This window comes from Pan paniscus, chromosome 20 (genome assembly GCF_029289425.2).
Source record: "Pan paniscus chromosome 20, NHGRI_mPanPan1-v2.0_pri, whole genome shotgun sequence".
In the NCBI taxonomy this organism is placed as follows: Eukaryota; Metazoa; Chordata; class Mammalia; order Primates; family Hominidae; genus Pan; species Pan paniscus.
In genome coordinates this window covers 58,165,531-58,182,521 of record NC_073269.2, presented here as the reverse complement: position 1 = coordinate 58,182,521, position 16,991 = coordinate 58,165,531, and the positions used below count along the sequence as shown (strand labels likewise).

General features: G+C 44.6%; 1 protein-coding gene and 1 pseudogene across 2 annotated transcripts in view; both read left to right on the top strand.

The window, feature by feature from the left end:
- Positions 1 to 16,991, top strand: part of ZNF616 (zinc finger protein 616) — a 32,408-nt gene that overhangs the window by 290 nt on the left and 15,127 nt on the right. Inside the window, exons 1-3 of one of the 2 annotated variants that reach the window (XM_057300654.2) lie at positions 69 to 1,201; positions 9,053 to 9,131; positions 15,595 to 15,721. In XM_057300654.2, the coding sequence (XP_057156637.2) occupies positions 9,120 to 9,131; positions 15,595 to 15,721 (139 nt within the window). In that variant the 5' untranslated portion in view covers positions 69 to 1,201; positions 9,053 to 9,119. Of the gene's footprint in view, positions 1 to 68; positions 1,202 to 9,052; positions 9,132 to 15,594; positions 15,722 to 16,991 lie in introns of those variants that run through there. The other variant, XM_034945426.3, reaches the window with a different exon arrangement.
- Positions 5,309 to 5,391, top strand: LOC112437921 (small nucleolar RNA U13; annotated as a pseudogene).

Sequence of the window (16,991 nt, the reverse complement as noted above, 5' to 3'; positions counted from 1 at the left end):
TTTCTGCCATGTAGATAACCGTGTCGATAACCCCATTCAGGTCGTGTTCCTGCTTAAAACTCTTATTGACCTCTGCTTCGGCCCCGGGCGAGGTCAAGTCCTCCCTCGCGAGGTGGATTCCCACCAGTCGAGACCCCCGAGCTTCGCCCTTGTCGACCCCTGGAGGGGAGCGCCCGCTGCCCAGCTCCTGAAGGAGCCGCTTCTTCTCCCAGGTCCTGGGATTCTGCAGACCCTCCCTGTCCTGAGACAACGTCCCCCGCGCCACCTAGTGTCCTCCGCGCGCCACCTAGTGTCCTCCTCACGCCGGGTCCTTGCCCTCCCCAGGCTGCCCCTTCACAGCCACTGCTTTTCCTGACTCCGCGTTGCAGGAGGTCACCCGAGTCTGTCTTGTGACACCCACTGTCGTTCCCTCCCAAATTTTTACTCCACTGGAAAATGTGCTTTTCCGGGAGGTGGGCATCTTATTCCTCCCCTTTCCTCCTGAATATGTGGGTGAGAGGGATCAGGAGAGGAAAAGGGGGGGATCGACGGGACAGAAAGAAAAACTGGGGAGAAAAGAATGAGTACACGGCAAAATGGATGATAATTTAGGGACTGGCAAAGAGCAAGAGTGCAAGAGGACGCATGGAGAAAGTAGCACGGGGAGAAAAGCACATAAAGAAATTAGGGAAAAGGGAGAGCTTCAGGGAGCTGAAGGGCAGCAAAATAGAGAGGGGCGGCAAAGGAGGAGGCACTGCAGTCAGACGCGGGGGGCGGAAAAGGTAAGAGTTGGAGCCGCGGCTGACAGAGCCACGTGGTGCTGGGACTGAAGGAGAGGGGAGTGGGTAACAAAGGAGAGTAGAGGGAGAACCACAGCAAGGAGGAAGCCTAGGAAGTTGGGGGTGCTAGAGAGTGGGAACAAAGGAGATGTAACAGGGAAAAGGGAATTTAACAGGGAAGAGGGATTTCAACAGGGAGAGCAGACAGGGAGCTCAGATGGGGGAAAAGAGGCAGGAATACGTGGAGGCTGGGGACAATGGGAAAGTTTGGGGAGAAAGAGCAACAAGAGGTGAAATAAGTTTCGAAGCATTGGGCAGAATAGACATAAAACAGGGAATAAAGAAAGGGGAGAAAAACAGCAAAGGGAAAAAAGACGTGCAGAATGAGAGAGGGAAACACATAGTAGTGAAGAGAGTGGGCGAGGACCCCACGCAGATGAGCGGTGAGTTGATTGGATATGGATGGTGGTTTTAATGTATTGATTTGTGACTTTATACTCTAATTTAAAATTTGTTTCTTTAAATTGTACTCATGAGGATGAAAATTACCACTCTTTTCTACAAGGCTTGTGCATTTTGTATTTATTTATATCAAAAGATATTTGGAATCCCTATCTAGCCACAGGGCAGTGACTTGATTCAGTCATTTTGTAACTCTTCTTTCCAGGGATGGAGTAGAGGATGGAGGAGGAGAGAAATAGGCAAGAAATGACTGACTGTCACTACAAGATGTATCTTTGGTTTTTTGTTTGTTTTTTCTCTTTTTGAGACAGGGTCTCTGTCGCCCAGGCTGGAGTGCGGTAAAATTATATCGGCTCACTGCAGCCTCTCAGCTGCACTCCATCCTCCTCAGCCCCTGAAGGTGCTGGGATTACATGTGTGAACCACCTCTACAGGCCTACAATGTATGTCTTTGAAGGAGAGTTGAGAGTGTTGGTTTTTTGTTTTGTTAATGGATTTACTTTTTCCCTTGTAGTTGCTTTACAGTTAATTCATTGTTATTTTGGAAGCTTGATTTAAATTTTAGTTTATTCAGTTTCTTCTATAATTACTAACTTCTGAAATAAGATTTGATGTCATCCTGTAATCAGCTGATGTCATTAATTTCTAAATATTGCCTTTTTTAAACTTTTACCCCATAATTTATTAGATTTTTCAAAAACTTTCCAAACTGTTAAAGCGTCCAGTACGGTAAACTCACCACGAAGTACATTAGATTCCTCAGAACTTCTTCATTTTATAACTGAGAATTTGTACCCTTTGACCAACATTTCTCCACTTTCCCCACCCACCATCCTGCCTTGTTACTATGAATTGGACTTTTTTAGATTCTACTTGTGAGAACCTACAGTAGTTATCTTTCTGTGTCAGTCTTATATCGCCCAGCATAATGTCCTCCAGATTCATCCATGTTGTTGGAAAAGCAGGATTTTATTTATTTTTATTTTTATTTTTTATTTTTGAGACAGAGTCTCGCTCGCTCTGTCGCCCAGGCTAGAGTGCAGTGGGGCGATCTCGGCTCACTGCAAGCTCCGCCTCCCGGGTTCACGCCAATCTCCTGCCTCAGCCTCTTGAGTAGCTGGGACTACAGGCGCCCGCCACCACGCCCGGCTAATTTTTTGTATTTTTTTTTTTAGTACAGACGGGGTTTCACTGTGTTAGCCAGGATGGTCTCAATCTCCTGACCTCATGATCCACCCGCCTCGGCCTCCCAAAGTGCTGGGATTACAGGCGTGAGCCACTGCACCCGGCAGGATTTTCTTTTTTATGGTCGAATAATATTCCATTATATAAATATACACACACACACACTCTGTATATATACACATACATAAATATATGTACACACACATTTTCTTTACATATTCATTCCTGGATGGGCACTTTGGTTGTTTCTATATCTTGGCCGTTGTGAATAATACTGCAGTGATCATGAGGGGGCAGAAGTTCCTAAGTTTTTTGTTTTTTGTTTTTTTAAGTAGAGACATGGTCCCGCTGTTCTGTCCAAGCTGGTCTCTAACTCCTGGTCTCAAGCGATCTTCCCATCTCAGCTTCTCAGAGTGCTGGGATTATAGGCATGAACTACCACACCTGGCCTAGATGTCTCTTAAACATACTGATTGGATTGCCTTTGGATTTATACCCAGAAATGAGATTGCTGGATTGCATTGTTGTTCTATTTTTAATATTTTGAAGAACATCCATAGTGTTTTTCATAATGGCTGTACTGATGTGCACTCCCAGCAGCAGTGTACGAGGGCTCATTTTTCTCCATATCATTGCTAACACCTGTTATCTCTTGCCTATTTGATAATAGCCTTCCTAAGAGGTATGAGGTGATAGCTTATGGTGGTTTTGATTTGTATATCCCTGATGATTAGCGATCTTGAGTACCTTTTCATATACCTGTTGGTCATTTGTATGTTTTTTTTTTGAGACAGAGTCTCACTCTTGTTGCCCAGGCTGGAGTGCAATGGCGTGATCTCAGCTCACTGCGACCTCATCCTCCGAAGCACCTGAGATTACAGGCACCTGCCACTATGCCTGGCTAATTTTTGTATTTTAGTAGAGACGGGGGTTTCACCATGTTGGTCAGGCTGGTCTTGAACTCCTGACCACAGGTGATCTGCCCGCCTCGGCCTCCCAAAGTGCTAGGATTACAGGCGTGAGCCACCGCGCCTGGCATTTGTATGTCTTATTTGCAAAATGTTCAGGTCCTTTGCCCCCTGTCCCCCCCCCCTTTTTTTTTTTTTGAGACAAAGTCTTACTCTGCTGCCTAGACTGGAGTGCAGGGGCGCCATCTCGGCTCACTGCAACATCTGCCTCCTGGGTTCTAGCGAGTCTCATGCCTCAGCCTCACAAGTAGCTGAGATTACAGGCATGTCCCACCATGCCCGGCTAATTTTTTGTGTTTTTAGTAGAGATGGGGTTTCACTGTGTTGGCCAGGCTGATCTTGAACTCCTGGCCTCAAGAGATCTGCCTGCCTCGGCCTCTCAACATGCTAGGATTACAGGCATGAGCCACTGTGCCCGGCCCAACATCAAAGAACTTTAAAAGGCATTCCCTTCCTGACTTAAGGAACAACTTCTCATTGTCCAGGCCTTCTTGTTGTACAGCCAACAAAATACTGCAAATCTCCAAAATATTCTTCAGGATGTTTATTGAGGAAAATTTTATTAAAAGTGACAGAGCTGTATTGTCACAATCCAAAGCTGTATTGTTCAAGGGTCAGCTGAATTGAGGAGCAAGTCCTAAGCTGAGCCCTCGGGGAGAGTGGGCAGCTGGAGTGGTGCATTGGTCCTGTGGGCGTGGAACCCAGAGCTGCAGCACAGCAAGCACTCTTGATAGTGACTTCTTTGGGGTCCATCACTCTGGGGGCTACATTTGTTATTTTGGAGTATTTTGGGCAGCAAGTTAAGATGGTTATAGATGCGTTTTGGACTATCTAAATGTCAATATGGAGAGTTTCCTTGGAAGATGTTGGGTCTCACTGGGGTATGTGCATCATTGGAGACATCTGTTTTAGTAGATGGTGGTGCCAGTGTTCAAGGGTGGGGTCATTATGAATGGAATTGAGTGTCTTGGGTCATTGAGTCCTCAGGTATCTTTGTGTGTATTAGGTCAGCAGGAGTTTATGAGTTGTTGGGGCATGTGGGATTTCGTAGCACGATATGGGGAGCACTATGGAGTATCTGGGAAGGGTGTGGACCCCAAGGAAGTTTGTAAACCTGTCTCAGTTTAGGAGGGGAACGTTAGGGCCTCAAACTCTAGTGACAAAAGGCTTTCGTTAGGGAGGGTTTTCTGTGGTGGGTCTATGGCAGGATGGTGGCTTAGGGAAGATTTTTCAAAGAATCAGAGAATATAATATCACAACAACCTGCAGCACAAAGATTTCAATTGGGACTGTCCTCGGAAGATACAGCTGTTACTTTCTCGCTGCCAGGACAGTGGTGATTACTTTCCCCCCACCTCTGTCTGCTGCAACAATCACAGGGAGCTACGAGGCAAAATGCTTTAAACTCAGTGTGGAACAGGGATATTTTCTCCAGGCAAGAGGGTCCACTAGGTGCTGGGGAGGCAGTCTGGGGAGAGGATGGGTAATGCTCTTTGGAGAATGACAGGCCTAGTAATTGCAGGGTGTAAAGGAAAAAACAAGTTTTTTCCTTTCTACTCTCACACTTAACACAGAACTCTTCTGTGGCCAGTGTTGGGGAGTTTTCTCCTACACACTAAAGAATTCTCCAGCAGACACCAGCTAGATTGCCTTATAATTCAATTTAATTCTGGCACTGTCTACCTGGAGTTAGAGTCATCTCCCACAGGTTGCCCACAGGTTAAGGGCTCAGTCTCACAAGACCTCCCCGGCTCACTTCAGCTACCATTTCGAAAGTAGTAGGTTGTCACCTATACTTCTGACCTACTGACTCCAAATTGGCATTCCTACTACCCCAGCCAAAGGTTTGATTAATTTGCTAGGATGGCTCACCGAACTTAGAGAAACACATTTACCAGTTTCTTATTGTTGAAGGACAAAATCACGACAAATTCGATCCTTTTGTCGTTAATAAATGTGATGATTGGGTTTTCACACTCATGTGAGATGTGCTCAAACCTTGTTACGATGTCGTGATAAGAAGGGAAATTATTACAAATTCATTTTTTAACTCCTGTTCTTGTTTTCTTTTTTGGAATTTTCTTTTTTCCTAAACGTGACTTATTTCAAGGGTCAGTTTGCTAATGTGGCGCTTAGCACGAGAGACTTCATTCTGGCTTGGTCTGGTAGTGCGGGAGGCTAGTACAAAACAACGGCCTTTCCATAAAAATGAACAAAATAATGCGCTTGGCCAGGACATGGGTGGAGCTGGAGGCGATTATCCTTGGCAAACTAACACAGGAACAGAAAACCAAATACTGCGTATTCTCACTCATAAGTGGGAGGTAAATGATGAGAAAACATGGATACGTAGAGGGCAACAACACACACTGGGGCCTACCTCAGGGTGGAGGGTGGGAGGAGGGAGAGGATCAGGAAAAATAACGAATAGACATTAGGCTTAATACCCGGGTGATGGGGCCAGACGTGGTGGCTCACACCTGTAATCCTAGCACTTTGAGAGGCCGAGGCGGGCGGATCACCTGAGGTCTGGAGTTCGCAACCAGCCTGACCAATACAGTGAAACCCCGGCTCTTCTAAAAATACAAAATAAGCCAGGTGTGGTGGCACGTGCCTGTAGTCCCAGCAGGAGGCTGAGGCAGGAGAATTGCTTGAACCCGGGAGGCGGAGGTTGCAGTGAGCCGAGATCGTGCCATTGCACTCCAGCCTAGGCGACAGAGCGAGACTCTGTCTCTCACACACACACAAAAAAACCCAGGTGATGAAATAATGTATACAACAAACCCCCATGACCCGTTTACCTGTGAACCAGGCTGCACCTCCTGCACGTGTACCCCTGAACTTAAAATATAAGTTAAAAAGAGAAAAAAAATTGGCCTATTATAAAGTGTAACAACTGCAACGTCTATTTTTACCTCTAGGGAATTATTTTAAACATCGTTTACTGATGGTGGTATTGCCCATTAAATGCATGCACACACACAGACCCTAAAGCTTATCGTTTCCTTCCACTCTGCCCTAATTGAAACAAAACATAGTACTAACTACATTTCTGCCTGTATGAGTACCCCTCTTCTGTGCTAAAATCTTATTTATACTCTCCGTCTTCACTTCTTGCCTCCAATTCCCTCTTGAATGCATCCAGTCAAACTTGCATATCCACCATTCCACTGATAACTTTATTTTTCAGAGTCACCAGTGACCTCCCCATTTCTAAATCCAATGTATTTCTTTTCCTGCTTTAGTCTTTCTTTTCCTGTCAGGAGCTTTCTGTTTAATTTTCTTGTCACCTCCCTGACCATTTTCCTCTGCTGCTGTGTCCTGACTTCGAATGTTTCTCAATGTGGGAAAGCCTCATGGCTTAGTCCTTGAACCTCGTCTTATCTCTGTCCACACCCACTGTCTTTCCTCATCATCTCATCTCATGGCTTTAAAACCCCACTGTATTAGTCCATTCTGGAATTGCTACAACAAAATTCCAGAGACCGAGTAATTTATAAAGAAAACAGGTTTAATTGGCTCACAGTTCTGCAGGCTGCACAGGAAGCATAGCGACATCTGCTTCTGGGGAGCCTGTAGGAAGATTCCAAACATGGTAGCAGGCGAAGTAGGAACAGGCGTCTCACGTGGCGGGAGCAGGAGCAAGAGAGAGTGAGGGGGGAGGCGCTACATGCTTTTAAACAACCAGATGTGAGAACTCACTATGATAAGAACAGCACCAAGGGGTGGTGCGAAACCATTCAACACAAATCCACCCCCATGATCCATCCACCTCCCACCAGGCCCCACCAGTAACGGTGGGGATTACAATTCAGTGTGAGATTTGGGCCAAGGACACAAACCTGATCCATATCACCCACCTACTCACCTACACGTCTCCATGTCCCCTGCAGGCCTGTCCCCTGCACTCTAGAATTCCGTGTCCTGTTGTCTCCTCTGTTGTCTGTTCAGCCGTCTAAGAGACGTCTCCACCTTTATGTGTCTAAAGTGACTTCCTAAACTCCCTAAGTACATTCCCCTGCGCTCCTGCACATCTCAGATGACGGTGGCCCTATACTTCCTGGCTCTAGCTTTACATGTCAGGATATATTTGAAATAGAGAAGATATGACATTATATAGAAGGGTTTTAATTAAAATGATAAAGAAAAGTTACATTTACCTAAAATGGTAGGGAAATGCATAGTTTCTAAAAGTGCTGTGAGCTGTGGGAGAAAAATGTTTGAAGACCTCGTCCCTACCTGATCTGCTGCCTCGGGACCTCTGTGACCTCATTTCCTACCTGTGTCCTCCTCACTCCCTCTGCTCCAGCCACACAGGCCTCTTTCCTATTCCTGGAGCCGAGGGTGTCTACCTGGGCTGTCCCTGTGCCTAGAACTCTCTGGCCCCTCAGTTGCAGGTAATCTGGCAAGATATCCCCCATCCCGAGCTGCAAAGGTGCCCTCTCCCACCAGCATCACATGAGACTTCCCACTCATTTAAACAAAACTTACTACTATGTTGTTTTTACATTTTGAGGATCTGGGGAAAATGGCAACCCAAAGAAAAGTAACTTTGAAACAACCAACCTGCTTTTAGTTTCCTGATTTTGCTCCATTCAGCCCCTTTCAGCTTATGAAGCCAACCTCCTCCCCTTAGCTCACAGAACACTCCTTTCATTTTAAGAATGAGGTGTTGTCTGATTCTAGGATTGCAAATAAAAGCCAATAAAGGCAGGTCCATATTTTCTGCTCTGTGTGTTTCTTTCTGGCCCTTTGCCTTCCACTTTCTACAGACTGGTGACAGCAAGGCCCCAAGGGGAGGTCAGAGCTGGGAGACTGGGGCTGTGGTAGTCTTGCCCCCTTTGAGACTACTCAACCCTCGCTTCACACTAGAGTGCCAAGGCATTTGTAACACATGGTTCATTCCCCCTTATAGAGATTCTCCTTCCAGTAGTTAGGGTGGGGCCCAGCCTCCGTAATGTTTTAGGTACCCAAGTTGATTTTTTTTTTTTTTTTTTTTTTTTGGTGACAGAGTCTCTGTCGCCCAGGCTGGAGTGCAGTGGCTTGATCTTGGCTCACTGCAACCTCCGCCTCCCAGGTTCAAGTGATTCTCCTGCCTCAGCCTCCCAAGTAACTGGGATTTAAGGGGTGCGCCACCATGCCTGGCTAATTTTTGTATTTTTGGTAGAGAGGGTGTTTCACCGTGTTGGCCAGGCTGGTCTCGAATTCCTGACCTCAGGTATCCACCCGCCTCGACCTCCCAAAGTGCTGGGATTACAGGCATGAGCCACCGCTCCCAACCCCAAGTTGATTCTCATTTGTATCCAGCATTGAGCTTCCAGCCTCTGTGTCCCCCATTTCCGAGGGCAGAGCTCAGCCTGTGACCCACAGAGGTGACGGGGGGCTGTGCGCTGCATGGGGTTTGATCAGGGGTAGGTCCGTGCCCTGAATGGGAGCTCAGTCCAGCCTAGCTACACACTGCTGCAGCCTGTGTGTGGGCTTCTCCCGGAGGGGAGCTAGTGGTGAAGAAAACGGTGAAAGATTCACTTGGTCTTTGTGTAGGAGTTTATTATCCTTGCATCCCCCCTGGTGCAGTGGGCTGTCTCTCCACAGGCTGAGTTCTTCCCTGTGTGCATGGTTGTGACACAGAAAGGAATGTGTTGTTTCCAAGCATTAAACAACAGATTTTTTTACTTTCAGGTTTGATGTGTGAATAATTACATTGACTGAGAAAGAAACCCAGAAGAGGAAAGAAAAGGAGTCAGTGATGGCTACTCAGGTAGAGTGATACTTTACTCAGGTGAAGTGATATTCTTGGTGGGTCATTCTATCTCCTTCCTTTGTGAAGTACAGGGCGTCGGAGTTGCAAATCTTCTCTGAGTCTGAAGTGTCCTTCCTGACACATTTGCTCATGCTCATCCATGCTTTTCCTCAGTTCCTCTCATCTTATTTAGATTCCATCTCACCATGATCCAGTGACATGAACTTGGGAAGAGGCTGCACTGGGCATGGTCCTGGGAAGGGCTCACACCCAGACATGGATGGAGATGGGGTGAGGGTCCCGTGGTATCAGAGCTGTTGGGCAGCAGGGATTGTTTAGGGGCCACATCTGGATGTACTGTCAGCTTTCTGTAGACCAGGAATAGAGAAGCTGCATGTGGAAGTCACATATTAATGTGCATAAATACCTAGTAAATTATCGAAAGGGGCCAGGCGCCGTGTCTCATGCCTGTAATCTCAGCACTTTAGGAGGCTGAGGTGGGCGGATCACTTGAGCTCAGGAGTTTGAGACCAGCTGGCCAACATGGTGAAACCTCGTCTTTACTGAAAATACAAAAATTAGCCAGTCATGGTGGCAGGGGCCTGTAATCCCAGCTACTCAGGAGGCTGAGGCGGGCGAATAGCTTGAACCCGGAGGTGGAGGTTGCAGTGAGCCAAGATGGTGCCACTGCACCCCAGCCTGGGTGACAGAGCAAGACTTCATCCTCAAAAAAAAAAAAAAAAAAAATATGGAAAAGGAGGCATGTAAGGGGAGATCTTTCTGCCTGATTTTATACTACATTTGAAGCTGTATGAATGAGTCACTATTTCTAACTGCACCACCTTAATGACAGGGAATTGAATGGAAAACTAGATACAGACATTAGAGCGTGTTTTATTCCATCATTGATTTAAAAATATGAAATCAACCTGAATGTCAGATTCTAGCCATGGTCAGAATATCCATCTCACAGAGACTGCGGTGTTCCTGCGGGGACTCTTACCAGCAGTTGTTTTAAGTTTTAAGGTTATAATTTTGCTCAGATGTAAGAGCTGAACATTTGTTATCAGAGAAGATGGAGCCAAATTCTCTCACTGCACCAATTATTATTAAATATTATATTTATTTTAAACATCACATGATGTATATATTTGTTTTTTTTGGTAAAATTTCAAGCAGAGATGCAGTTTAGGCATTAAGAAGTTAATACAACACGAGGATGATAGGAAATAATTTTGTTTTGTTTTTTGCTTTTTGTTTTGTACGGAGTCTCGCTCTTGTCACCCAGGCTGGACTACAATGGCGTGATCTTGACTCACTGCAACCTCTGTCTCCCGGGTTCAACCGATTTTCTCTTGCCTCAGCCTCCCAATAGCTGGGATTACAGGCGTGCACCACCACGCCTGGCTCATTTTTGTATTTTTAGTGGAGATGGTGGGGGGTTTCATCATGTTGGCCAGGCTGGTCTCGAACTCCTGATCTCAGATGATCCGCCTGCCTCAGCCTCCCAAAATGCTGGGATTACAGTGTGAACCACCACACCCAGCCTGTAAATAATGTTTTATTATATATGAAATTCATGCTAAATGAGATTTTAGCTGTTCTGGCCAAAACAGAGGGAAAAAAAAAAAAGTAACTGTGAGATGATGGGTGTGTTAATTTGTTAAACTCTAATGACTTTTTTTTTACTATCCGTACCATAATACCATGTTGTATACCTTAAATATACACAATGTAATTTATCAGCAAACAAAAATGGGCATCAAGGAAACATTTTAGCTTTTTTTTTTTTTTTGAGACGGAGTTTCGTCTTGTTGCCCAGGCTGGAGTGCAATGGCGCAATCTTGGCTCACTGCAGCCTCCGCCTCCCGGGTTCAAGCGATTCTTCTGCCTAAGCCTCTTGAGTAGCTGGGACCACAGGCATGCACCACCATGCCTGGCTAATTTTGTATTTTTAGTAGAGACAGAGTTTCTCTATGTTGGTCAGGCTGGTCTCAAACTTCCGGCCTCAGGTGATCCACCCGCCTTGGCCTCCCAAAATGCTGGGATTACAGGCATGAGCCACCGTGCCCAGCTTTAGTTTTACACAGAAAGAAATTTATAACCTAAGAAAAGGACATCAAGGCATATATATTTTAAAAATTTAACTACAGAATATGAAATGGCTCCTAGAATGCAGTAAAGGAAAATTGAGCAAAGAATGAAAATTATTTTGGTTTGATTTCCACAAAATAATGAAACCTCCTCACAGTCCAAGGAATTGGAAAATGGAAATACGAAGGGTTTTCATTTTCCCCATAGCCTCAAAATGTAAACAGAACATAGTAGTAAGTTTTTTTTTTTTTTTTTTAATTGGGTGGGAAATCTCATGTGTCGTTGGTGTATGAGGACACCATTGCACCTTAGGGTAGTGGGAAATCTTGCCAGATCCAGGAAAATAGGAAATGCACCATCCTAAAGAGGCAATCACTCTTTCAGTTACCCAACCTGGAGGAACCCGGGTTTCTTTTCCCTGTCACTTTCTCCATCATCCCTCATGTTTCCGTGGGGAGCTACAGTTGTAAGTTCTGTGGCAAGAGTCAGTGAGAGGTGTCAAGATGCATTTACGTGTCATTATGAGATTTTAGAAAACAATTCTTCAGTACATGTTCTGTTGTGAAATTTCATTGTGCCAGTTTTTCAAAGATACATCTTTTTTTGTTAATAAGCAGTAATAGCTTGTTTTGCATCCTCTTTGGAACAATCTCTAAATGAAGACATACGGATCTTTTATAATTTTTCACCATGGCTGCCACAATGCTCTCTTCACCACAGGTGTTTGAGGGTTCCTTCAGGTTGGACAGTTTAAAGAGTGGTTGCTTCTGTTAGGACGCTATACCACAAAAGTAAAAATAAATAACTGATCTTTCTTTGGAAGGCCTGGCTCGCTGTGTGATTATAAAATACTGTGTTTTTTTAAGATCTAATATTTTGTTGCTTACATTTTATTTGCTTGAATCTTTAATTTGAATTTTTCTGTATATCTTGTTGTAGATTATATTTGATTATAAAGTTTTAGATTATAAATAACATAATAGGTTCACAAGTAGATTGGCAAACCCCTCCATTTTCTTTCCAAAATTATTATGGTTCTCCTTTTACGCAACACAGCCACATATTATTTAAATTCCACATATTGGCCGGGTGTGGTGGCTCACACCTGTAATCCAGGCACTTTGGGAGGCCAAGGTGGGTGGATCACCTGAGGTCAGGAGTTCAAGACCAGCCTGGCCAACATGGTGAAACCCTGTCTCTACTGAAAATACAAATATTAGCCGGACATGATGGTGCACGTCTTTAATCTTAGCTACCTGGGAGGCCGAGGCAGGAGAATCACTTGAACTTGGGAGGTGGAGGTTGCAGTGAGCTGAGATCGTGCCACTGCACTCCTGCCTGGGTGACAGTGAGACTCTGTCTTTAAAAAAAAAAAAAAAATCCCACATATTCTGTTTGTGTTTTCATGGCTCTGAATTTTTTCAGTTGCAGGCCTTTATGTCACCATGTCTTCCAAAAAGAATCGAGTTTGTCAGTCTTTGATAATATCTTTATTATGTCTTTCATTAAAGCTTGTTTGCTTATGTAAAGTTCAGTAATGTTAGATATATTCACATTATTTGTTGGACTCCCAGAACGCATATGTTCTTGGTGCTTGATGGTTTTTCATGGGCCCATTAGACTCTCTTCATTTTCTTTATTTTACTTAATTATTTATTATTTATTTTTTGAGATGGAGTCTCGCTCTGTCGCCCAGGCTGGAGTGCAGTGGCATGATCTCGACTCACTGCAACCTCTGCTTCCTGGGTTCAGGCAATTGTCCTGCCTCAGTCTCCCTGAGTAGCTGGGACTACAGGCACGTGCCACCACACCTGGCTAATTTTTGTATTTTTAGTAGAGACGGGGTTTCACCATGTTGGCCAGGCTGGTCTTAAACTCCTGACCTCAGGTGATCTGCCTACCTTCGCATTTTCTTTATTTTTGGAGACAGAGTCACACTCTATTGCCGAGGCTGGAGTGCAGGGGTGGCATCTCAGCTCACTGCAACCTCTGCCTCCTGTTCAAGTGATTCTCATGCCTCAGCCTCAGATTACAGGCATGTGCCACCATGCCTGGCTAATTTTTGTATTTTTAGTAGAGATGGGGTTTCATAATGTTGGCCAGGCTGGTCTCGAATTCCTGCTCTGAAGTGATCTTCCTGCCTGGCGTTCTGAAAGTCCTGGGATTACAGTTGTGAGCAATCATGCCCGGCCCACATTTCTTTTTAATTCTTCAAAGCCAAGATGTAAATTGCCATTTCTTTCATGTAGGTTTGTAGAGATTCAGTTGGTTTCTTTTTGTAGACCGTATTTCCCTGTTTCTTTGTATGTTTTATTGTCTTCTTTTGTGACTTCAGCATTTGAAAAAATCAGCTGCCTCCCCAGATTTGGTGGCTGCTTTGTTCAGGGAGGACATTCCAATCAACTACCCTAGATTCTGGAGACTTCCCATGCTTTTTCTCTGGGCCTTTGCTTGTCATCTCGCTATTGAAGAGGTTTGCTGCTTTCTACTCAGAAGCTCCCCTGTTTTCTGTACTATTGTGGATAGACTCTGGTACTGCAGATACTGTGGTACTAGATCTTCACCCTCATGTCTTTCTGTGTTACTGCAGACACTGGTTTATGTCAGTCATCTTTTTGCTCAGTGGCCCCTAACCTTTCATCCTGTTCCTTTCAGTGCTACCACAGGAGGTCACCACTAAGGCAATTCTCAGCCTAGCCATGGAGGCAGGGACACCTTAGAGAGTGCTTATTAGGGCAAGGTCAAGGGGAGCCCTGGAAGCAGGACCACCCCTGAGACCCCAGAACTGTAGAGTCACCAGTATGTGATCCCAGCTCGGGAAACCACAGCCTGTGAGAAGTTCCATGTGGGTGATCCCAACAAAACTAATGGGGCAGGGATCCCCAGGACACTGGGGACCTAACTCCTACTCCAGGATGTCTAGAAGGTGGGACATAGAGTCAAAGAAGATTGTTGTCAAGCCTTAAGATTTAATATGTGTGCCCTATTTGAGTTTCAGACTTAACATGGGAGTAGCTACCTCTTCTTTCCTGTTTCTGCATTTTGGAGTTGAAATATTTAGCCTGTGTCTACGCCACCATTGGATGTTGGAAGCACTTAAGTCGTTTGATTTCACAGGTTCACAGCTGGAGAGCAGTTTGCCTCAGGATGAAACACGTTTTTGAGTCTCACCCATATCTGATTTAGATTATAGTTAGATGCAGCTGTAGACTATAGACTTTTGAATTGGTAGTAGAAAAAGTTAAGACTTTGGGGGGCCATTGGGATGGAATGCATTTTGTATGTGAGGAGTACATGAATTTTGGTGGGGCAAGATGGAATACTGTGGTCTGAGTGTTTTTCTCTCCTCCACAATTCATTTGAAACTTAATCTCCAATGCCCAATCTCCAAGTATTATGAGGTTTGGGTTTTAGTAGGTGATTGGATCCTGAGGGGTCTGCCCTTATCAATGGGATATGGTGTTCTGCTCAGTGAGATATCGAAACGCTTATCCTACGGAGTTCACTGCTTTTTGGCCCTTCTGTCCCTTCTGCCACGTGGGGACACAGCGTTCCTCCCCTCCAGAAAATGCAACAAGACACCATCTTGGAAGCAGGGATCATCCCTCAGCAGACATCAGTCCTTCTGGCACCTTGATCTTCGATTTCCCAGCCTGCAGAATTATGAGAAATATATTTTTATTGTTCATAAATTACCCAGTCTGTCTTATTTGGTTATAGCAGCACAGACAGACTAGGATATTCTGTAACCATAATGTAACTGTTTGATTGTTTTGATTCAACTCTAATTCTCAGACATCTGGGTTCAGATGCTTGCTCTGCCATTTTCAGGTTGTTGACCTAGGCAAGTTTGTTAGCGTGTCTGTGACACAGTAACATGGAACAAGTCTCTCTCTCATAGGCTATTATGTTGTTATTTGAATTAGAACATGTAAAGCATTTGGAATAATGCCCAGCACATGGGGAGTGTTCCAAAACTTTAGTCATTGCTGTTGCTCTGGTCATCACAGTTTTTAGTTTCTGACCTTTAAAGCCGCTGTAGACATTGTCATCTCTGAAAACACCACTCATATACTAGCTCACCTAGACACAGTTGATGTATGGAGCATAATATCTAACACTTTTTAAGGGATAACCATGTGTTTTTCTTATTTGTGTATTTCTTGTATTGTCCACAAAAATAGAACTATACACTGATGTAGAGAACATAATAGTCTCCTATTGTATTTTATAACAAACTAAAATTAGGGACCAATAACTTTCTCACAGATGCCATATAGATATGTCAAAACACACACTTCAAAGTGATGTGATAGTTCTCTCCTCATTTTGTGTAAACAAAAGACCTCTCATATTGCTTCTTTTTGAAATGTGTTTTTCATTTCAGGGGCATTTGACATTCAAGGATGTAGCCATAGAATTCTCTCAGGAGGAGTGGAAATGCCTGGAGCCTATGCAGAAAGCTTTGTACAAGGATGTGATGTTGGAGAACTATAGGAACCTGGTCTTCCTAGGTGAGTATAATTTCCTTCTAGAAGTTCAGATTTGCCCTTGTGCATTTTTGTATTTTCTCTGTTGTCTTTCTTGGGAGCCCCTCCGTTATTTGAGACTGAAGCCTTGTTGGTTCAAAAATAAAAAGCTTCACAATGCTGCATCTGGCCTTTCACTGTCTCCTTTGTATATATATTCTGCTGCCTTCTTTGTACATCAGTGGTGGTTCCAGAGCTGTAGTTCGCAGAGAACTTTATGGCAGAGTTAAAATATCCGATTCCCTGTTTTCTGTCCATGTGCTTTTTTGTTTGTTTAAAACAGGTTCTTGCTCTGTTGCCCAGGCTGGAGTGCAGTGGTGTGATCACAGCTCACTGCAATCTCTGTCTCCTGGGCTCAAGCAATCCTCCAACCTCAGCCTCCCAAGTAGCTGGAATTATGCGTGCGTGCCACCATGCCCGTGTAGAGACAGGGTTTTACTATGTCACTCAGGCTGCTCTTGAACTCATGGGCTCAAGGAATTCTCTGGTCTTCGCATCCCAGAGTGCTGATATTATAGGCTTGAGCCAGTACGCTTGGCCTATCCCTGACCCTGTGATCCACCCGCCTCAGCCTCCCAAAGTGCTGGGATTACAGGTGTGAGCCACCACGCCCAGCCAAAGCTTATATTTTTTAAGTCCACATAATTTGTTTTAAGTGACCGCTACTTTAATCTGGTGCATTTTCATGTATTGTAAGTGAACTTTGTTTTTATTTATTTAATAATCAGTTCCATATTTTTGAGGATACTCAGTTTTCTTTGTTTTATGTTTCTTTTTGAGGTAGTGTTGTGTTGGGGAATGTATATCATTTTATATATTTTACAAGATTTCCTTCTTTAGTACAGATGGTATAGCTCAGGAGCAGTTTCTCTAAAACTTACACAAACTCCATAGTGTTGTAATAAGACAGTTTCAGTTGTTTCTTTTACTCCCTTTCTCCTGACTTAATTCCTACTATTAAATTTGTTAATGAGACCGGGCACGGTGGCTCACGCCTGTAATCCCAGCACTTTGGGAGGCCGAGGCGGGTGGATCACGAGGTCAGGAGATCGAGACCATCCTGGCTAACACGGTGAAACCCCGTCTCTACTAAAAATACAAAAAATTAGCAAGGTGTGGCGGTGGGCGCCTGTAGTCCCAGCTACTCAGGAGGCAGAGGCAGGAGAATGGCATGAACCCAGGAGGCGGAGCTTGCAGTGAGCAGAGATTGCGCCACTGCACTCCAGCGTGGTGACAGAGCGAGACTCCATCTCAA